The following is a 23527-nucleotide window of genomic DNA, read 5'->3' as shown; positions in this document are numbered from 1 at the left end:
GTGTGTGTGTGTTTTTGTGTGTTTTTGTGTTCTCTACAAAGGGCTACTTGTAAAGAGCTTTGATTGGCCCTAGAGGTTAGAAAAGCAGCATATGAATGCAGTCATGAATTATTGGTCGCTAACATTTACTATTGCAATATATTATTTGATTTGGCTTATTACTCCAGGATCATTGTGTCTGTTGATTACTGTTATTATTATTATGATCATTATCAACACATGTATTGACAGAGCAGAGTACATGCTTGATCAATGGTCAAATGTGTGATTATGATAGCATGTAGGCAGCATATCTGGACTCCTGTCCAGATATGCTCCTGTATTAATTCTAATCATGCCATGATGGGTTGTAGTTGGACATAGCTGGTGAGCGATTCCATCATGATCACTCTCACTCACTTACGACTGACTATAAAGTTGGTAGCACAGCAGCAAGATTGTATTCTTCAGAGCTGATACAGTCTGTGCAAAGTTACATAATGGGAATGCACGCATGCAACAGCGTGAGCAATCCTGCTAGAGATAGTCTTTCTGTGTCGAGATGAAAACATATATCATCATCCCTGCAACCGGATATCTGTGGTGTTGGAGTCTTATGTTACTTCCTGTTTGTCAGCAGAGAGAGAGAGAGAGAGAGAGAGAGAGAGAGAGAGAGAGAGAGAGAGAGAGAGAGAGAGAGAGAGAGAGAGAGAGAGAGAGAGAGAGAGAGAGAGAGAGAGAGAGAGATGCCCGCCCCACCCCCCCCACCGCCCCCTCCCTGTGTCCCCCCTCCTTTGCCTCGGTCAGTGAGTCTATCTCTCATTCTGTCTGTCTCTCCCTCTCTCCGTCTATCCTTCTCTTTGTCTGTGTAGAGAGAGAGAGAGAGAGAGAGAGAGAGAGAGAGAGAGAGAGAGAGAGAGAGAGAGAGAGAGAGAGAGAGAGAGAGAGAGAGAGAGAGAGAGAGAGAGAGACTTTCTTTGTTTTTAAATGATACCATGCTGTACTACACACAGTTTATTCTTCCCAGTCAGGAAGTTGGGATGCTCACTTTGTTTTTGGCACAAATATAGTTGCTTGCTTATTTGTTTAAATGTACATGTGTGTGTGTGTGTGTGTGTGTGTGTGTGTGTGTGTGTGTGTGTGTGTGTGTGTGTGTGTGTGTGTGTGTGTGTGTGTGTGTGTGTGTTGATCTGATAAACAGAGTGTGCAGGCTCCAGCACAGACGTTGACGAGAGGCGGAGAGGGAAAGGATGCCCGCCCCACCCCCCCCACCGCCCCCTCCCTGTGCCCCCCCTCCCCCCTCCTTTGCCTCGGTCAGTGAGTCTATCTCTCATTCTGTCTGTCTCTCCCTCTCTCCGTCTATCCTTCTCTTTGTCTGTGTTGATGTTGTGGTGGCAATGCAGCACGCTTTATTATGAATTGAGAATGATCGCTGATAACAGGTAAAAATGAGGGCATCAAATGGTTTATTAGTCTGCCCATAGGGACTCAGCTGAAAACTTCCCTGTTCTTCTATGACCTGCTCAGCAGAGACACCTGGTGGCTGGAGGTCATCACCACAGCTCTCGTTCTAGATTCAGCAGCATATGGGACAAGTTACTGTTACTGTACTGTACAAGTTAAATTCAGTACCTCACAACACCTGGGAAACAGCAGTCCAACCCACTAGTTTCTGAAATGATTCTGGTAATCATGAGGGGAAGAGATTCCCCCGTGTGGCTACAGCCCACAGCATCATGATTAAAGCCAGGATAGTGACTGAATAACATATTACTGATTAGGCCACAGATTACTTGTCAGAGGAAGGTTTACTAGCCATTACCTCCCCATCAGATCCTTGCTCTGTTTGCGCTATCTGTAACAGATGATGCTATTTCATGTAAATAATAAATACATATAATGTATCAGTATTATTTCCTAACGTTTTCTCTGCTTATTAGTTTCCCTGCAGTGGACCAGTTGTACAGGCCATGAGTCATTACTGGAGGCTCCTGTTGTTGTGATTGTGGCCCCTGTGTTGTGGAGCTGTTGTTGATTGTTGCGCGTCGTGCAGGTAAACTCCCAGAAGCCCTCTCAGAACCGCTCGGAGCAGCAGGGCCGCAGTGCCCTTCTGACGGACATCTCTAAAGGCGCCCGACTGAAGAAGGCGGTGACCAACGACCGCAGTGCGCCCGTTGTAGACAGTACGTCACTCATGGCAACCGGGCTTTTCTGGATACATTTCTTATTGGTATACAAAGAGTGAAAAACTTTTTTTTAACACACAAAAAAACAATTAATTTTAGATTGAAAGTGTTTCGTAGGTTAACAGTAATATGCAAATATGGACTCAGACGACCCTGTGTGGTGATGACATTGCGTGTGTATATTTTATCTTCAGTTTTGGGTTGCCAGGTAACGTTGGGTAATGTTACAGAGCAGACAGTGGATTGGTTAAAAGCCCTTTGAGTGTGTCCTACGATGATGCCTCTGGCTCTAGTGGACAGCACCTGTCACCGACTCATCTGTTCAATCGCTGGCAGGAGCCCCCTCCACAGCAACAAAGAACAAAACACAGGGTGGAGGCATGACGCTAGTTAACTGTTGCTATGCCAACCCTGGCCGTCTCACCTATATCCACCATCCACCATCCACCACCGGCAACATTAGCGGCCACAGAGACAGATTGGAAGCATAATCCCAAGGTGTATCATTTACTGCTCCTGCCACGCATTGCCACAATGGACCAATGGAAGGGGAGGTGAACACCACATACAATGATGTTATATGTTACATGTCGTTGTCTCAGAGCCTAAAGGAGGTGGAGGAGGGGGTGGATTTGGTAGTGGTACACCTGGAGGCCTGTTTCAGGGAGGTATTCCCAAGCTGAGATCCACAGGGAGCAGAGAAACCAGTGGTAACACACACACACACACACACACACACACACACACACACACACACACACACACACACACACACACACACACACACACACACACACACACACACACACACACACACACACACACACACACAAAGATCATTAGCTAGCTGTGAAACAGGTTGTCATTTGTTTCCTCTCCTCCAGACACTGGGGGCCAGCGAGGACCTATACTCCCTCCAGGGGCCCGCTCCGCTGGTGCCAGGCCCTTCAATGCACTCGGGGGCCCCCCAAGATTTCCCGGGGCCCCATCATCCCCCCGTAGCAGCACCCCTGACCTACCGAGGGGCCGCGTGATGCCCCCCTCCAGACCGGACACTCCGGGCGGGCCTCCGCCCCCTGTGCCCAGCACCCCTCGACCCAATCAAGGCTCTCGGGGCGGCCCCTTGCCACCGTCAGCCCCTGGGGGTCCCAGGCCTGGTTCTGGCCTGGGGCCCCCACCTCCTGGCCTTCCGCCAGGGAGACACGGCCCCCTTCCTACCCTGCCCGGAGGCTCCTACGCCGGGGCCTCCGGCAACTCCCGACCTCCATTACCGCCCACGCCAGGAGTCAGAGCCTCCCCAGGGTCCGAGGACCGCCCCCCGCCCCCGCCGGCCCCAAGTGGGAGTAACCGCCTGTCGATAGCCCGGGACGGCCCGCCAACACCTCCTCCTCCGTCCTCTATGTTCGGCTTGAAACCCCCCTCGCCCTCTGTCTCCTCCCCCTCCCCCCGCTTGCCAGGAGGGGCCCCTCCTCTCCCCCCAGGCCGGCCTGGCCCCCCTCCTCTCCCCCCCTCCCCAGCAGGGGGGGGGGACCATGCAACCCCTCGCCTGCCCCAAAGGAACATGTCGCTCAGCAGGTAGCCCTCATCTTCACTCTTCCTCTTTCCTTCTGAGACGCTGTTTTTTTTGTGTATTTGCTTCATTGTGTTTGTATTACTTGTCCTGATCAAAACCACTACAAGATGCTGTAAGCCGCTACGTCACGACGGGTTTGGTTTTGGTTTTTCCCTTTCGTGAAACATGGAGTTCTCCAGTATTCAAACGCATCAACGTCTACCTTCTAGAAGGGTTTTAATATCGCTGTGCTGCATTGAAACTGGAAGTGACTGTAAACTGTAACAAACCAAAAGGCCTATTTTACCTCTAGCAGCAGTCAAACCTCACGCTGTTCTGTGGGAGTTTCTTGTGGGATCACCAGAGCAGAGAAGAACTGTCACAATCAAGGCTTCGACTGGCCTTTTGGACATTGAGTTTTTTTACTCCTGGAAATATGTCAGTTTAAAGCAGCAGCTTGCAGAACACATCATGTCTGGCTTGGTATTGCTCAGTGCCTAAGGTGTAACTGTAGCTTTGGTATTCTTTCCAGCCAAGCACCGGCCCCCCCACCAGGACGATCGGGACCACTTCCCCCCCCCCCAAATGAGAGACCACCCCCACTTGGAAGAAACCAGGTCGCAGGTCGCACAGGTAAACAAACCTGCAGGACAGTCGATTGATGATGCATAAAGATCAGGCAGTCATGATATGCCGTCCTCTGTTCATCAATGTAGTCATCAATTGATGCAAATATACAGGGTGGGCGTCAAAGGGGGGGGGGCACTGCTGTTTGAGAAATATTTTAACGCAGTGGTGACCGCATGGTCAAACACAGCAGAAATGCTATCAATAATGAAACACATTTTTCTTTATTATTATTACACTAATTATGAATTATTATTATTAGCAAAAATATGTTCTTCTTGTTGTTGTAGAGGCTATTTGGTAGTAGCCCCCTTCACACAGTTTATGCAGCCACAGACACGTAGAAGATTATTATTATTATTAGCTGTCGTGGAGGCTAAACGCAAATAAATGCAGTTTACCCACCTCTGATATGTCAGAAATAGTTTATTCACCTCTCAACAGTTTATGCTCCTCCAAAAAAAAACAATAAGTAGGCCAGCCACTGGTTATAAACCTTAGACACCAGCCTCCACAATCAACAAAACCCCGTTGGACAACATAAGTAACAGGTCCGTTGACAGAAGGCACGCATTCAGGCAGCAAGTAGCCTAATGGACAAGCAACGCACCAGGCAGAAATGACACAAGGCCATATACAGAAAGCCAGGGCTCGCTTCAAGAAGTGATATGAAGAAACTTACCGTCAGAAGAGTAGCAGGTGACGAGTACTGCTGCTGAAACATCTAGTACTGTGTCCTTCCATTCGCTTGTTCATTTGCGTGTCAAGTCTAAGCAATTTTTGTAAATCCATTTTTTGTTGATAATAATTCTGTACGCTGCAGCTCAACGTTATGTTGAAATCAAATGAAACACGTTTAATCAGAAACCAATGAGCATTGACCAAGCCTAACCTGCTATGCATGCACAACCAAAATGATGCGATTTCCCCGTTATTATTTTATATTATTTTATTTCATTTAATTTACAGTTTGCACATTTAATATTAAAAGTAAGTATAGTATAGCGTTACTATATTTTTTTGCCACGCCATGACCTGTGGTAGGAGTGGCATTAATGACCGCTAGGGGGGACACTACCCCCAAATGCCCCACCTTAGTGCCAACACTGCAAATATATTCTAAAACACAACAAAAACAGGCTACATGCCTTCAAACATTATTAATTGCAGATAAAAAAATAAAACCAAGGCCATGCATTTCAAATAAATGTAATTTTCTGTTCATGTGCAGGTCCACTTCCTCCACCCCCCCCCTCGGCTCGCAGCGGGGGCAGCGTGAGGTCCTCGTCCATACCTTCTCCCATTGGTCGGCCAAGCCCTGGCGGAAGGCCCCCCCTTCCACCAGAAAGACCAGGCCTGGGCGGGCCTCCCCCCCCTCCCCCTCCCATGGGCAATGGCATCCAGAACTCTCACCCACAGACCCCCCACCACCAGCAGCAGCAGCCGATGGGCGGTAATGCTGAGGCTGAAATACAGTTCAATGCGTTTAGCCTCATCAATGCATAAGTAACACAGCCAGGCTACAACATCAGTTAGACCTGGTGACACTGTGTGAGCAGCCTCTCAGCTGCATTCTATAGCTAACTTTGATTAGCTGGAGACATTTTGATTCTGACAAATTCTGACAAACATCCAAATAATGTAATTGCTTTACCTTTGTTACACTCCAGTAGTCACAAAAAATAGGAGGTGTGTTCCTAGTGATGGTTTGAGAAAAAAATCGATTGTTTATTTGGTTGAATAATCTCCCTCTAGTAACAACACATTGCGTAGGTTGCGAAGATGAATATATATTGAAAATAGTTTGCAACATTGTTGCATGTTGATGTACTGGGCTCAAGGTCTTCTGGAAGATGTTGGTTCCAATGACAGCTGGTCAAGAGGTTATGAAAGTGAACAAATAAAAGTTTAAATGTAATGCTTTTGGCATGGCGAAGTAAAATGTACCCTTTTCCTCCCCAAGGTTGGACATGGTTGGTCATTAGTGTTCAATTTTTTTTGTGAGGTCTATGCTGAAGACCAGGCCCAGGTGTTGATGGTAGTCCTCTGTTCTCCTTTCAGATGAGTGGGAGTCTCGTTTCACCTTCCATCCCATGTCAGACCTCCCTCCTCCAGACCCCTACGTACCAAGTCAGAAGACCTACCCCAGCAAGATGGGCAAGGGCGACGCCAGAGGTTCTACCACACACATGCATTCACACACGCACATACACACACACGCGCACGCACAGCCTCACACTCACACACACGCTCATGCACACACTCGCTCACACACACACAATCACACACAAACACACACACACACACACACAGCTAAACTGTAACTTATTCAATATAAGGTAAATAACCTTAATTGACAAATCTATGGTACGATAAGGTTGTTGATGGTAATGTCTGGAGAAATGCTGTCATCTACTGGAATCAAGCATATTCCACTATATATACACAAAAGACACGGAATAGATAGACTATATAGGTCTATCTATTCCGCACCTGTTACGCCTCCTAAAGGTCCTGACACACTTAATAAATAAAATCGAAATGGTATATCGAGATATGCTGTTGACCTTTGGTCAGCATGACAATTTTGGCATTACAATATATTCCCTGCGATTTGAGGGCTGTTTCTGTAATGGAGCAAGTTGCAATTGTAAACGATGCCCAGAATACAACAGATTAAATTGGTTCACTTTGTTGTCCAACCCTATGCTCTTTTAGTGGTCCATCTTCAGAACGTTTTGTGCAGTCTCATAAGCCGATTTTACACATGTCCTCAGCATTTGTATATCAGGAGCTTTGACCCAGAGGGTGATTTACACTTGATGCTTTATATGCAGACATCAATGTCAATCCAATATCAGGAATCACCGGGGAGTTTAGGGGGGTGGGCTTGCAAGGGGCAGGATATGACGTAGGGTCTAAAGCAGTGGTTCTCAACCTTTTTGAGCAAACGTCCCCCTGACCTTACCCTGATCCTCTGGCGCCCCCCCCTTCCCCCCAATAAAAAAATAAAAATAAACGAACAACCCCACTCACACTCGTGTTATATTGCTTAAAGTTGTCAGTGCATCGCATTGATTTTGTAAGAGAGAGAGAGAGAGAGAGAGAGAGAGAGAGAGAGAGAGAGAGAGAGAGAGAGAGAGAGAGAGAGAGAGAGAGAGAGAGAGAGTTGAGGAAGAAATGGTTGGATTAAACATTCATTCACCGTGACCGCGGTGCGGGCAATCCCACGACTCCCGGCTGCCACGTCTCCCGTCGTGCCGCGGCACCCTGCGGCCCGGGCACCGTGACCTTGGGCACTGCGACCACTCCCGCGACTCCCGCCATGCCCCTTGAACGAATGAATGAACCACGGGCACCGCGGCCTGGGCAACGCGGACTCCACGAAAACAGATCGCACGCAGAGGCCTAATAAGGCCTATATATTTTGTATTTGAAATGCAAACAGCCTTTTCGTGGAGACGACGCTCAGAGCAGCTGGAACTGAACAAGAGGAAGAAGGACAACGGGCTATGAAACAAAATTTGATCTTTTTTTCTTGCTATCGGCCATGTTTGATTGTGTTGTGTTGGTTATTGACCATTCTAACCCGCGAACTTGGGTTATGTTTATCAGCGTTACTATAGAGATCATGACGATAGCTGATGTAACGGGGGTCCGGGCGTGTGCAGGACCGAACGGCCGCTGTCACTCCAGTTTGTTTTGGTTTGACCACAGGCAGCACGGAGGCAGAACGGATCGCGATCATCTTAATGGTCCCATGGCATGAAAATCTCACTTTATGAGGTTTTCTAATATAAATATGAGTTCCCCTAGCCCTAGCCTGTCTATGGTCCCCCAGTGGCTAAAACTTCCGTTTGGTGTAAAACAAGCACTTTCTTCTCGCCTTTGAAAAAACTGAGGCTCAAGCCCGCTGATTTAGAACGTGATCCCATATGTCGTAATAAAAGATCTAAGCTCCTCCCCTTTCTCTGCCTTGCCCGCACAGAGAATTTGGCTCGCCAATGAGACACCGTGCGAGCGCCGCGTGTGTGTGTGTGTGTGTGTGTGTGTGTGTGTGTGTGTGTGTGTGTGTGTGTGTGTGTGTGTGTGTGTGTGTGTGTGTGTGTGTGTGTGTGTGTGTGTGTGTGATTACACACACTGTAACGCAAGTGTTTACTGTTGGTGTTATGGCGCATAACACGTCGGTTCTTTGTATTATTCTCTTGTATTTCCACAACGAGACTGTAGTTGGGCTTATCTCAGCCATGGTTGAGAAGGTATTGGGGGAAAGGAATTTTGGCTTTGACACCCTGAAGTACATGAACTGCAACATGCTGCCTGCCGCCGGTTGCCGCAAAGCATCACCGCCCGGCAGCGGGCAGCCGGCAGTGGGCAGCCGGCAGCGGGCAGCCGGCAGCGGGCAGCCGGCAGCAGGCAGCGTGCGGTTCAGTCTACTTCTTATTGATGTTGAGTGTTGTACACTTCCTTGTTATTTGGATAACCGTTCTGCTGTTGGTGTTATGGCGCATAACACGTCGGACTCTCGTCTCTGGTATTTCCACCACGAGACTCGTAGACTTCCGTTTGGAGCTCTAGAGTCAATAATGGCGACACTATTGAAATTGTTGCTTCATTAAAAAATCATCAAGAATATATTTTTCCAAACTAAAGGTTGTAAGACCATATAGAGGCCATGCCTACATGGAACAAGTTTTGGAGCTCTAGATTCAACAAGGGCGATGCTATTGAAATTGTTGCAAACTAAAAATCTTTAAAACTAAAGGCCGATATATGCTCTGTTTTAGACGTAACGCGTAAGCACGTAAGATACATAACCCCCCCTTGCGCGGTAAAATATCCCCCCTTACGTGCTTAAGTGCGTCGGCCCAAATTCCTGACTATGCGACTAATGCCGCTTTTCCACTGCATGGTACCAGCTCGACACGACTCGACACGACTCGACTCAGCTCGCATTTTTTGCGTTTCCACCGCGGTACCATGGTATCTGGTACCTGAAGTGGCTGCTTTTTCTAGTACCTACTCGCTCTAGGTTCCAAGCGAGCTGAGCCGATGCTAAAAGGTGACGTCGGCAGACGGCCGGCGACTGATTGGCCAGAGAGTGTGACGAAGTCACGAGAGCGACATGGCAACCATGCTGGTAACATCCATAGCAGCGCGCAGCCAACATGTTCCACTTCTCCAACTTCTTCAACATGCCAGCTAATAATAGTAATGCGATCGATGTCCTCCATTGTTGTTATGTGGGTTCTGTCCATGTGTGGGTTGCGTATTTGTTGTTTGCGTCGCGTACACAAATACGTCACGGCCCTTTCGCGCAGCCGACCCCGCCCACGTCCAGGAGGTACTATTTGCGGTGGAAAAGCACCCGTGCTGCTACCGTGTCGAGTCGTGTCGTGTCGAGTCGAGCTACATGTGCGGTGGAAAAGCGGCATAAAACACTACGGCCCTACGCAGCTCGCAAAGACTGTGATTGGCCAGCTAACCACATCCTTTCAGGTTCCGGTTTTACAGCATAATAGCGCCATTTTTAAAAGGCTGTGACAGAAGCGAATGAAGAATTTTGAAGAAGGAGAAGAAGAAAACACAAGAACGAATTATGATAATTATAAACAGTACCGCGGGAAATAGGGGTGCTGGGGGTGCTGCCGCACCCCCTGTCTGAGGCCCTGTCTTATCACAGAAAACGATTATTTCTAAAAACTCCGGCCAAAGTGGAGATTTCTGAAAACGCCGGTTATGTGTTGTGTCAACGGGGAGAAACGGGATTTTAGGTTCTGAAGCGTCACATTATGCACCAGGAAATGCTTAACGTCATGTGAGCGCCCGCTGTACCGTATTGGTCCGAATATAAACACAAACCCGACCTATGTTTGGAAAAAAGATTTGAAGACCAGATCTTGTTTTTATAAATAAATAAATTGTATTCATTGAAATAATATACGAAAATTAAAAGGCATAGAATAAAACACTGCATTGCCACTAAACAGTAGTGCAAATAGGCCGTACTGATGTGTACACAAAAGACTATTCCTGACACTCCTCTGCCCCGCTGTGTTCGCTCTGGCTGTGGTCGCTCCGCACTGTTTCGGCCCGTGGCAAAGCGGGTCATCGTCGCTGCTGTCCAAGGCATTTTGAGACGCAGCATTTATTGAATGCTCATATGACCTAGTGCTGAAAAAAAGTTATATGAAAAAGTGTGAGGGGAGCGGTGGCGCGCTAAACTTGTTCTGTGAGCAGCTGGATGTGAACCATGTTGTGAACACAACGATCGATTTTCGACTGTGCGCGCATGCACTGGTGTAATTGAGCTGCGCTGCTATCTATCTTTTTTTATCAATGTAGCGAGTTGCGAGTCTAGTCCAGGCTGAGGTTTTTTTTCCAGCACCCCCTGCTGAGAATACGTTTCCGCGGCTATGATTATAAATATAAACAAGCCAGCGATTTCCACTTCCACAGATTAGTTTGTTGCTCCCCCTACTGTTCTGGCGGAGAATCCCCTTGCAACACGCGCAATCCTTAAGGAACCTTACGGGAACCGTAAATCAAAACTTGTCTAAAACAAGTCCCTTGTGTAAATTACGTGCTTACGTCTCTGCGTCTAAAACGACCCTAAATAGGCCTTAAGAGGAGATATATTTTTTCAAACCAAAGGTTGTAGTAAGACCAAATAGAGGCCATGCCTATATGGAGCAAGTTTTGCGTCTCTAGAGGCAACAATGTTGACGCTATTGAATTGTTGCAATCAATATTGAAATTTTGGCTAAATAAAAGTTCCTCAAAAATAAGAGGAGATTTATTTTTCAAAACTTAAGGTTGTAGTAGTAGTACGTAGTAGTAGTACGACCATATAGAGGCTGTGCCTATATGGAACAAGTTGTGGGGCTCTGGAGTCAACATTGGCGATGCTATTGACATTTTTGCCAAATAGAAATTCCTCAGAAATCAGAAGAGATATAATTTTCCAAACTAAAGGTTGTAGTAAGACCATATAGAGGCCATGCCTATGATTTGGAGCTCTAGATTCAACAATGGCGACGCTATTGAAATTTGACTATTGTCGTCATTTTCGGTTCTACACTTTGCAGACGGTCCCTCAGCTCGCGGCTGAAAGCCGACAGCTCATGTAAGACAATGCAATTCACCGTTCTCTAAAGACGACTCGTTTGGATGAAAACAGGTTCTCTAGGTTACTACATTTAGCTAGAGGTGTCATATGTGTCGCAACAATGTTTCACTGATGATCTATTGATCCGCAAACTCAGAATCTGCCAATTTCTTTCCATCTGTACGTCATCTCAGCCATGGTTGAGAATGAATTGGGGGAAAGGAACTTTTGCTTTGAATCCCTGAAGTACATGAACCACAACATGGAGGAGAAAGGGATTGTTGGCCGCTTGAGCCCTGCTTCCCGCTCCCGAGGGACCACCGCCTCGGCGCTGCAGGAGGCGGTGGTGCCTAAGCGCTTACCGCTGCCGAAGCGGTGGTCTCTCGGCAGCGAGGCTCCGGCGGGAGACAACCACGATCAATCCCCTTCTCCTCTATGCCGTCAGTCTACTTCAGATTGAGGTGGACTTGGAAGAATAAGAGATATCGGAGAACCTGACATGGTCGTTTGAGATTCATAATATCGTCTGGAGCCTCAACACATCTTTTGGCCATGATAATAAATATTATATGATATAGATATCTATGTATAATATGATATTATTTAGATATAGAGCTCCAGGACTCCCGTGTGTTCTAGAATATTTACAGACCACGGCTAAAGGCTGTGTGCGCCTCGCCATTGCGATACATCCACTCTAAACAGAGCGCATGGTACCGTGGCTGCAAGCTGCTCAGGGCTTCACCCCCACCCTCCTCCTTGACCCGCCTCTCTCCTCCTCATTTGTATTAAAGCTACAGACATCGAAACGGCGCATTTGGGGAAAGCTCAATGTGCGACTGGCTCGTAGTGGCTGTAATTCTGCACCACGGCTGAATTTCGGGAATGTCTTCAAATACTGTGTTTGGGGCCTACTAATATCTATATTAAAGCATCCATAAAGTAGCATGCCATTGGACCTTTAAATGTTGCTGAAACAATGCATTATACAGGATATTCCGTTGCTCCCACAACAACCGAAGCTTCGATGAATGATTGGAACATGAGTTAGAGACAAATAGATACGACGAAGAAGAAAGGCATCGCGAACGACTGCGTTACCGGAGAAAGAGAGCGACAAATGTATTTCATTTTTTTTGGTTAACTGAGAAAACAGGAAGTGGAAGTCCCGGACCCTCTAATGTTCAGTTAACTGTTGTAAATAATAATATTAATAGAAGCATTTTCTATATACAGCTGTGAACTCAAGTATTGTAATTTATTGTATGATCTGTACTTTTAGGGTTACGATAAGCCCTATCTTTGAGAGTTCACCACGAATGACTGAAAAGCAATGCCAACATTTAAATATTTTTTAACCATTCAGCAAACCAAAGGCAATAGGCTGATCATTTAGGGTGCCACTCAATGACATGCAAATGCAGACTGACGCATCGTCAACATTCCCACTCAATTGGTGTGAGAAATAAGACTTTCTACTCCTCATTCACAAATTAAGGTAATTTACATTTCCTATGGAATCCTCCACCAGATTTACAGGACTGCCTCCTCTTGTGATGAGGCCTTCTGGATCACGCCGACTCTGTTTGCGGAGAAGGTCTGGTACCCATATCTTCCTCTTTGAATAGCCCCCAGGACTGTTTGACTGTCAACTAGATGGAACCATCGCTCGGTCTTCATTCCAGTCTTGCTGCAAAGACCGCGCCAAAGATCTCAGCCTTGACTGCATCTCCCTCAATCAATTTGGCTTTTGATTCCACGAATCAGACATAAATTCCTTGACTTGTGTTCCATCTCATCTCCATAGGTTTTATTTCTTCCGCCTGAGAATGTGAGTCCCCATGGCTTCCTTCTCCAGTCAGCTGGTGCAAGGCTCCTGTGGAATTTGATCTGTCCAAGGGCCACATACTCCTGAAACAGCTGAATGGCTTCTTCTCTGAGGCCCTCGGAGAGTGGTTTATCCAAGGTTTCTCGGGTCAGCTTCCCACCCCCTGTCTCCTGGAATGATTTCCTTACAAGGATGGCTCCTTTCTGTTTGGCAGGTGTTATTAAGCTGACTTGTTCATAAAGTCCAGCTACTTGGCTTAGCAGTTCCTGTCTAGTCAGCGGGTTGGGTGTCTCAGGTCTCACCTCCTCTTTGGGAAGATCCTTGCCTACCCTTAAGTTCCTTTTCTGTTTTGAAAAGTTGATTGAGGCCAATATATATGGCTTGTCTTCCTCCACCTGGTATCCGATGCCCAGGGCTTTGTTGTCTTCATCCCTCATTTGGTTTAGAAGGATTCTCCACTAATTCTCCTGAACTCAGGACTTCTGTTGGAGTTCCATGCCTCCCACTTGCCCTGACCGGAACCATGGTTTGAGAAAGAAGCATCCAGACTTCAGAATCTCCTCAACTTCTCCTGTGATTTTGTCCAGTTGCTTCAGGTTTTTATGGGAAGTTAAGAGGTCATCCACATAACTATCGTCTTCGTGGACTCTGCGTTCCTCTTCCAAGTGAGCAAAGATGGTCACTCTTGCTGTTTCCCTCATCGCTAACAGCAACCGGCTGGTCTGTCCCCGATGTTGACTCTTGTGATGGCATATTCTCCTATCTCTTCGTCAGGACTCTCCCTCCAGAGGAATCTGTGTGGATGAATTTCACACTCCTCCAACCCCAGTGAATTGTACATTTTCTTGATGTCCCCTAGAGCTGCATACACACCTTTTCTGAATCTCAGCAGGACAGCTCTGATAGGGTTGAGAACATCTGGCCCCTTAAGAATATCTTTCATGCTCTGTCCCCTGAACTTCTGGCTGCTGTTCCACACAAGTCGCACTGGAGTTGTTAATGAATAAGGGTGTGGTGCCACCAAGTGGATTACATACCACACTGTTCCCTTCCAGTCGCTCATGATCTCATCAGTAAGTTTTATGACTGTGCCTCGTTCAACCAGCTCATGGACTTGGGTTGCATATGCGACTTGCCACTCTGGCTCTCTTCAGTCGCGTTTCCGTATTACTGTCCGATACTGTCCAACTTCCACCACTCCAGGAAGTCACGGTTAGTAGAAGCTTTAACCTACACCTCAGCCATGTTTTGCTGTTGCAACCGGGCTGCCCATTACAATCTCCTCATGCTTTGCTGCAGGTGTTCTCATGGAGCGAGCAAAGTGTGTTCTAGACCCGTGTGCTGCCAGCTCTATATCCTCAAACAAGTCCGCCAACTGTCTTTCCCAATGGACTCTCCCATAAGATGAGGTCTCCAACTACTTTCACCCTTTGTGGAGCGAGTCTTCCCTCTCTGTGACTGATGAGAAGTTTAATATCTTCTGGCCTCTTCAACTCCTCGAGCTTGACCTCTGGGAACATTTTCTATATCTTCTCTGATCTGGTAACATTTGGCACTTTGGGGATCTCATCCAGGCCATAAGAGACAAGTTCATGAGCCCCCTCTGTTCCTTTAGGCATCTTGACTCTGACTCTGAGGAGATATCTCTCAGTGGTCACCTTCATGGTCATCCCACCTACCCCGTGCACAGTGTTGTGGTAGTTACTCAAAAAAGGTCATTAGTTACTTACTACTAGTTACTTCTGTAAATTGTAATGAGATTACGTTACTGCATTTGAAAAGTAACTTCGCTACTTATTACTTTACTTTCCCGTTTCTTAATTTACTGTAAATACATGGACAAACATCATAGCCCTATCATCACTTAGTGTTAATTGTATACATCTTTATATAAACCATATGAAAGAACAATATCCCTGTTTGCACAAAAAAAACACGGCTTGGGTAACGCAGGAAAGCGCATTACTATAGTCTAGTAAAGTAGTGTAGTTACCGACATTTTAAATGTAAAGCTTTACTTTACTTCGTTACCCAAAAAAGTAATATTGTTACTGTAACGCGTTACCCCCAACACTGCCCGTGCAGAACTACGGTTATCTTCTCAGTTTGTAACCTCAACCTTAGAGCAGCCTTGTGGGTGATCAGTATCATGAGGCCAGGAAGTTTGCACAGTCCATTTGACTCCAAAAGCTCGGGCTGTTTCCTACCAGTGCTGCCTGTCATTGGTTTCTTGTTAGTGAAGGCCTTTCCTGCTAACTCTGGGGAAAGTTCAGACAAGAACTCTTCCTGGTCCTCTGTTTGCTTGCGTTATACCTCTGCTGCCTTTTTCACTCTTCTCCTCATTTCCCCTTCTGAATTCTCCTTTTGGGCAGAGAAAATAGTGGTGATCTGAGGTTCTCCCCTTCTTACAGTCATTATTTCTGCATAGGAAAGAGTCTCTGCAATATCGATCATCATCCTGACATCCAAGACATTTTCTGCAGGCTCCCAACTTTTTCACGGCAGCATCCTTTTCTGGGGCGGCGCCAAACGGTTGCTTGCCGTTGCTATAGCAACTCCAAGCAATTACTCAGAAACCCCAGAGCAACCCCTGATTTTTTGTCAAACTCAAACAACATATTTGAAATAATGCCATTTTCCGTAAAATGGTATTAAATAAGTTCAACTAAACCTATGGCCGAATGCGGTACCCGTCACCATACCGACCATTCCTGTCATATGAATCACCAGATTAAGTGCATAATCAGTGAGTAGCGTCAACATTTCAGGGCCGTGACTGGACTGTCGTTCAAATCAACACGAGTCAGCCTGGGACTCTCCTCTCCTCCCCTCCCCCTCACCGTGCCCAGTTCCCGAGCGTTGGGCATGCTTGCAAGTTATTTTTTCATTTTGTGTTGTGAATCACACGATGTGTCTTGATATATTAATTTGTTGTAATACGGTACCTCCTTTTAGTTAAAATAATATAATTAGCATAGGCTTATATATTTATACATGACACATTTTGGATGTGGGCAATGTCTGAAGAAACAGAAGAAAATATTGTAGCCTACACAGTTCTGAATTAGCAATACAATGTTAGCACATGCTTGTTAGCAATGTTGGTGTGTTAAACCGTATGGATTAAAGTGGAATATTGCAAGACGTCCTGTGATCAAGACATCGATTTAAGGTAGGCCGTTTGGTTATTAAGTTTGCCCGTCGCAGCATATTGACTTGGGCCCTTTCCCATTCCTTTGCTCTAAAGAAAATCTCAGCCCTAGCCCTCGCTGTTGCGCGTGCACGCACCGTGGAGCAATGTCCCAATACCACTTTAAGGTAGCTTTAAGGGGTAAGAGGGAGGGCTAACATCCCCTCAAAATTGAGATTTTCGATGGGTACCCTCAAAGCGATTCAGTTCTGACTTGCTCCCACAATACCTTGCGAGAAAACGGAAAATCAAGAAATATCCCAGACAAGATGGAGGACGAAAAGATGCGACAGGATTGGAAAAACACAAATGTAAGTATTTTCTCTGTAATTAACTAGTAATTATTTTATTAATTATACTCTGCAGCCCGGCCGTGGGCTTCGAAGCCCGGCCAAGGACTCTCGGAAGATCGCGAAAGTCTGTGGCCGATTTTCGCGGAAGATCGTGGAAGTCCCCGGCCGACTTTCGCAGGCCGCCCGACCCCGGTTCTCGGCCGGGATGCATGCCCCATCACGGGCTCTGCATCCCGGCCATCGACCGGGCTGCAGACCGGGCTGGATATCATGTCGTATGATATCCAGATCTTCCATGTTCTAGTGACTCCAGGTTAAAAATAAGCTTTACTATACTAATATATTATATTATATTATATTAGATTAGATTAGATTAGATTAGGCTTTATTGATCCTTTTGGGATGACTCCCTCAAGGAAATTGATTGTCCAGTATCTTACAGAAAGAAACACAACACAATATTAAATTAAATTATATACAATATAAGATAAACAATACACTCTAATATAACTATAAAAAGTAAAATAAAAAGTAAACAGTAAACAATAATTATAATATAAGATAAGATAAACAATAAACTCTTAACTAAATAACTATAAAAAGTAAACAAAAAACAGTAAACAGTAAACAATAAACTCTTATCTAATATAGAAAGTAATTTTAGTAATATTATTAGTTATTAATTATTAATATTCTATAAGTAGTATTATATATACTAATATATATATTATATTAGTAATATTCTATAAGTATTATTATACTAATATATTATATTATATTAGTAATATTACAAGGTTAATCAATGTATTTTTTGGCAGTACTATATTGTGTACATAGCTATTATATATTGTACATAACATATGGCCATATCACCCAGTTCTGGCATATAATTCCTAATTCCTTCTTATTCGTTTTCTTTCAGGACATCGTTGAGTCCACTGCCACCAGCCCCCCCACCTCTCCCTCATGCTCCTCCACCCCAGGCACCTCTTCCACCACCCCAGACACCCCTTCCAAGAGGAGAGTGCCAGGGGGCAGGCGAGGCATGAGGAGAGCGAGGCAAAGTTGGCGGAATGGTGGAGAAGATGTGATTCTCCACCATTCTCTCAAAAGCTGAGAGAGAGTGTGTGTGTGTGTGTATTTTTAGGTTTGCGTGTGTGTGTATTTTTAGATGCGTGTGTGTGTATTTTTAGATGTGTGGTTCAGTGTTTCTTATTTAAATAAAGTGTTTCTTCTAAAGTGTTCTTGTTCATAACCGATTATTATCTAAGGGTGCACTCACACTAGGCCATCTGTCCGTGGCCATGGCCGTTTTAGCACCTAACCGTGCTCAAATCTGCCAGTGTGAGTGTGGCCAGTCTGGCTAATACCACCTTTAACAGTATTATTATTTTTTTAACACTTTATTTAAACATGCCAATTACAAAATATAAATACCATTTCAGGTTAAACATCTTTACAATGGGTCTTGCTCGTTGCCCGAGACAATGGCAGCCAGTCTGTCTCTTGTAACATTACCAGGGGTCTGGTTATCTGCTAGGGGGCACGGGGAGGCCATGATGACGTCACAGGGTAGGGTTGTCCCATTTGGTAGGGGATCGGTTAGGGTAGCAATGAGGGGTAGCAATGAGCATGAGCAATGAGGGTAAGGGTTGAGATGTAGGGTTGAGACAGTGAGCAAAGAAACGGGATTGGGCCTTGGGGCCCATGTGATTTTGTTTTGAAGTAGAACTAGATTCTAGGTTTGGCTCATACCAAAGGATGGGTTTATCGTAGCCTGGTATGATCTGCCCTTAATAGAAGTATTATGAAGTATAATAGTATCAACAATAATAGCAACTATTGTATTAATGTTCCACATAGGCCTACATTTGAGACGTATCGCGCAACTAATGTGAATGCTTTGGAATGTACCGTGGCGACGGTGGGTCTGAGATGTGCAATTCACCACTATTGACAGGACAGCTAACCTTGTAGTTGGGGGACTGCTGACGGGCTGTTGATTGAGAGAACTATGTTGTTTGTTATATGTCGTGTGGCCGCAGTGCCACCTGGACTAGCAGTGAATGTGTACATGCCGCTGGGCTATTTTCATGTTGGCCTTCTTAAAGATCTTCCTCTATATTGTTCTATGTCTTTACGTCTTTATGTCTGTGCGTGTGTGAGGGAGAGGGAGAAAGATAGCGCACGTTGAACTGTCAAATGATACGATCACACTCAATCACAGTGGTGCGATTAGTCTGTGTTGTTACTGTACTGTAAACTTGCCTCGTACGGGACCGCAACCACCCCAACCCGTGCCGAAAATGTCTTCCCGGCCGTGCCTCTGCCAAATTCAGGTGTTTTGATCAAGGTTTTTTTTTTTGACCAGCAACCTCTTGAATTCATACAGCAACTGTTAAGCAACTGCAACAAATTATTTCTGGCGCCGCCACTGCTTTTCAGGCAACTTAACCCCCTGAATACCCTACAGAAGAATATTTTGTCACTGTGTCTCCCCTCACCGCACACAGTGCATACATCTCCCGGATGTAATGGATTGGGAGAGGACCCAAAAGCAGCACACGTAGGCAGGCAGACAGTCGGTAATGACCTTTATTTACAGAAACGAGCAGACGGACGACAGGCAGGGCGCCGGCAGAGGGTCTCACTGGGCTGTACCTCTATTTAATGGAAATTAATCTGAGGAATTCCATATGTTAACCATATTTATAAATTCTACTGGGAAACCATAAACTTCCAACACTTTAAATAGGTATGCTCTCTGAAGACGAGGCTTTTTCTGCATCCACAGCCATAAGTGTTCAGTCTATTTCATTTTAAGTCCTAGTATTGGTTCTTAACTCTGTATACTGTATAAATCCCGTCTGGTTTTGATGGATGATCTCAGGTAGAAATTGAGCAAGTCTATTATTTATAACTTTAGTAATAATCACAATAATCACCTAATAGGTCCAGTGGCGAACTTAGCCCTTTGGGGGCTCCAGGCGAACAGTCATTTGGGGGCCCCTGCATCTACCGGTCTAATGTACCTTATATCGCATAATATATGGCATAATGAGATACTCCATACAAGGGATGAACAAAAGTCACTATCCTTCTTTCATGCAAATGTTAATTATCTATTTAAAAATTGAGAAAAAAATACAAAACAATAAGATTCGTTATGTTGACACATTACACTGACTGTTAACCTTATGTCATCATTTACCTGAGGGTTTCCAGTAGGTCACAGCAGCTATCTGCTGTGACCTACTGGAAACCACCAGTGGCGTCAGTTTGGTTTGAAATGTGGTGGGGACAGAGACGCAATCTGGAATGCATTTTTAGAAGTGCTGGGGATGCACCTTATTTTTCTTTAGCGCAGGTCATGAAAGGTTCTGAAGACGGGATACCTGTGTAGCTTACTAAATAATAAAATGTGTCTGACACATTTTATGAAGAAAGCGTTTTCAAAAAGCATTGGACATGAATGACCCACAATGTTCTGCTCCATGATGCACTCAATGTTGACGTGACATGACATGAGCTATACCAAAATAAACAAAGAGGGGCTTATTACCTACGTGTTTAAGTTCAGAAGGGGCAAACGTATACACACAGCACTACAAATGTCAAGATCGAAAAAGCTAAAAATAATTATAGCTGAACGCTTTATATCACATCATGAGCTGGCTCAATTCACAACACACATCCATCCAATCTACATGGCATTCTGACCAAAACCCATGCACTCCCCCCCCCCCCCCCCCCCACACACACACAATTATTCCATAATTCAAGCAAAGCGAATGACCAAAAGTCACTTTGAGTCAACAAGAGACTGACTCCACCGACTACACTATCGCAATCTCCACCAGGCTATACCCAACACCGTAAGAACGCTAACACTGGATAATTTAAGTTAGGCTACTTGGAGGCTATGGCTAGTAGTACTATTTCAAGTTAAAACAGCTGACCACATGAGGGCAAAAAACACAAAAGATCTCGCCAAAGTACCAGCAAATCTTAAGCAATAAATATCTCATCTTACCTTTATTAATGTGCCAGTGGTCTGCAGATGTATCCCGCTGTGTAGCCTGCGTGCCTGCTGCCTAACCACATCCATTTAGTTCAACAGGTTTTCGCTCTGACACTGTCCATCCATGGTACTAGCGGTCTGGTGCTTCTTACCTATGTATTCAGGCTAAAATTAATTGACTGTCTGATGCCTCATCATTGCATACCAGCCATAGAGTATTAGTATTAATATCTCATTCATTGTCCAAGTCAGGCTGGCACCTCATACAAAAATAATCCACGACGGTGCCGCAGAGGGGACATCTAGTCACGACTGAAAAAAGGCGAGATAGCGATACAACCAGAGCCCGACATTCTCTGATCCTACCTAGTTAATTATACAGCAAAATGTCAAAAAGGAGTGGACAGGACATCAGAGCTTTTTTTTAAAGCCAAGCAATTGAAGCTGACATGCACAGTAAGTGTGCTAGTGTCTTATGAGCTCAGCTAAATTAATATTTATTCTAGAAATATATGTTTTTTTTAGCTAGCTAGCCTCTACCAGCGCGAAACATTGTTGGCTAGCATGCCTGGTGCTACTGGAGTGTTTTGCCCTATGTGCTTTAACGTTTAGCTTTCCTATTTAAATTAATTTTGAATTTACAACAGTACGAATGATTTATTTTATTTTCACTTCAATGACGTTTCGTTAGCAGTTTTCAGACTCCCCACTAGATGGTCGTAAATCATCCATATTATTTGTACCAAGTAACAACCATGGTAGGCCTACCAGGCAACCGCACACTCCAAACCTATATTTTGTCAAAAACCAATTACAATATTGATAACATATACCACAACCAACATACCGTCATAGTGGTCATATCATTACAATAAAGGTTACAAGACTTTTGTTTGCACACCACATAAATCTCATAAAATAGAGGGCATAATCAATTGAGTTAACACATTTTTATTTATTTATAAGGAACAGGAACCAAGTGCATCAGAGCTTAATGAAAGGCAGGAACTGGTAGATGGCAATGAAGAGGTGAGTTGGCAGAAACAAGTTCCTAAAGGGAGAAAACACTGCATTTTAAAATAAATAAATAAGACAGAGCTAAATCAATTAAAGGACAATTCCGGTATTTTGAACATTGAGCCCCCTTTCTGGTTTGTTTAGGATGAAATAGAGTGGGTGACACCGAAATTTGAACTATTAGTCCTTTCTCGGGTATTTGGCTCATTTTGAATCGCTCCTGCCTGCTTCACAATGGTTGTCTGTGTGCATACACAAACCTGTCAACCCAGCAACCCTAAACGTTCGTTTTAAAAAATGTACAAGTAACCGAGTGGTTAGTGGCATTCGTGAAGTTTAAAAAAAAAAATCGGCGCAATATATGTTTTCCATCCGTGTTAGTTGCTAAATTTAACTATTTTTTCAGATACCTCACAACCGCATATAAACTTCCGCACAAGGTCCCACTCCGTGCAGCACCTACTTTCGACTTCCGTCGGCATCTGCCTGCACTTCCCACAGGCACACCACCCGCCCGTGATCCCGGGGGGATCGCTTCAGCCGGAGCTTCAGGCGCCTCCGTAGCCCTAGCCTCCATCTCACGTAGCTCCTCTTGGGTGAATTCTGGTTCAAAACGATATCCTCTGCCGTCAAAATCGAGTGCGTCCTCCAGAAGCCACCTTTCATAATCCATTTTCAGTGATTTTCTATGTGATTTTCCCTAATCCGAAGTGCTCACGGTACAAGACTTCAAACCAACGTAAACAGCCCACCTTTCCGGTTCGGCGGAGTAATATCATCGTGCAGTAATGAGTCTTCCAACTGAAATCAACTGGCGATAAATGTGCAATAAAACACGACAGAAACCATATATTGCGCCGATAATTTTTTTTTAAACTTCACGAATGTCACTAACCACTCGGTTACTTGCACATTTTTGAAAACGAACGTTTAGGGTTGCTGGGTTGACAGGTTTGTGTATGCACACAGACAACCATTGTGAAGTAGGCAGGAGCGATTCAAGATGAGCCAAATACCCGAGAAAGGACTAATAGTTCAAATTTCGGTGTCACCCACTCTATTTCATCCTAAACAAACCAGAAAGGGGGCTCAATGTTCAAAATACCGGAATTGTCCTTTAAGTTATCAATCTTCTGTCTTTGTTTACATTTGATCAGGGAGAGGAACTAAGTCAATCAGAACTTAGTGAAGCTAATGTTGGCTATAGCTTCAACGTCAATGATAGAACTTAGAATCTATCAAGATAAATCGTTCGCTGCCCTCGGTCAAACTACGACAAAGGAGTTTGTACAGATTGTCATCACCATGAATAGATATAGATACGTTACGTTACCTCCTCCGGACCTCCTCTCCTCAAATGCATGAGGCTGCAACCGCAGCAGATTGTCCATGGAAGTGCGCAGGAAGCTGTCAGGTTCAGATTACACAGAGAAGGAGCCGCCCACCGTACCACCCACCCCTCCCCCATTCTAGAACTACTCATCCAAATGTTATAATTGTTGCAAATTGTTGACGGCTGTGTGCCGTATCCAGATGGATTGGTTCGCATCCGTCTCGCGCTATTAACATTCATTTTTAAAAAACGGCATTACATTTTTTATTTTTTTTTCTGGTGGGGACAAAATTAGTCTTTACGAAAACTGGTGGGGACGGGTCCCCGGCGTAATCGACGCCTATGGAAACCACTACTGGAAACCTACTGATAGCTGCTTCCAGCTATCAGTAT

At 45.1% G+C, this 23527-nt stretch overlaps 1 protein-coding gene and 3 long non-coding RNA genes across 6 annotated transcripts in view; 3 read left to right on the top strand and 1 right to left on the bottom strand.

Moving 5' to 3' along the window:
• Positions 1-23527, top strand: part of wipf1b (WAS/WASL interacting protein family, member 1b) — a 42414-nt gene that overhangs the window by 13840 nt on the left and 5047 nt on the right. For both annotated transcript variants that reach the window (XM_060072417.1, XM_060072416.1), the window contains exons 2-8: positions 1181-1292; positions 2033-2162; positions 2768-2875; positions 3050-3740; positions 4250-4350; positions 5576-5797; positions 6406-6519. In XM_060072417.1, the coding sequence (XP_059928400.1) occupies positions 1230-1292; positions 2033-2162; positions 2768-2875; positions 3050-3740; positions 4250-4350; positions 5576-5797; positions 6406-6519 (1429 nt within the window). In that variant the 5' untranslated portion in view covers positions 1181-1229. The remainder of the gene's footprint in view (positions 1-1180; positions 1293-2032; positions 2163-2767; positions 2876-3049; positions 3741-4249; positions 4351-5575; positions 5798-6405; positions 6520-23527) is intronic.
• On the top strand, positions 7630-13465 carry LOC132472703 (uncharacterized). Its single transcript, XR_009529155.1, has 3 exons — positions 7630-8204; positions 11173-11651; positions 13406-13465. It is a non-coding gene; the product is annotated as an uncharacterized LOC132472703 (long non-coding RNA).
• On the top strand, positions 13472-23522 carry LOC132472700 (uncharacterized). Of its 2 annotated transcripts, XR_009529151.1 has the most exons (4): positions 13518-16155; positions 16424-16781; positions 17686-20036; positions 23508-23522. It is a non-coding gene; the product is annotated as an uncharacterized LOC132472700 (long non-coding RNA). The 2 variants fall into 2 exon arrangements; XR_009529152.1 differs by lacking the exon at positions 23508-23522 and having other exon boundaries at positions 13472-16155; positions 17686-20529.
• LOC132472702 (uncharacterized) lies at positions 21720-23322 on the bottom strand. Its single transcript, XR_009529154.1, has 2 exons — positions 23135-23322; positions 21720-21835 (listed from the first exon to the last, which is right to left on the bottom strand). It is a non-coding gene; the product is annotated as an uncharacterized LOC132472702 (long non-coding RNA).

Source organism: Gadus macrocephalus, chromosome 15 (genome assembly GCF_031168955.1).
Source record: "Gadus macrocephalus chromosome 15, ASM3116895v1".
NCBI lineage: Eukaryota > Metazoa > Chordata > Actinopteri > Gadiformes > Gadidae > Gadus > Gadus macrocephalus.
Note: the sequence above shows the minus strand (reverse complement) of the source record. Positions and strands in the feature narration are given on the sequence as shown.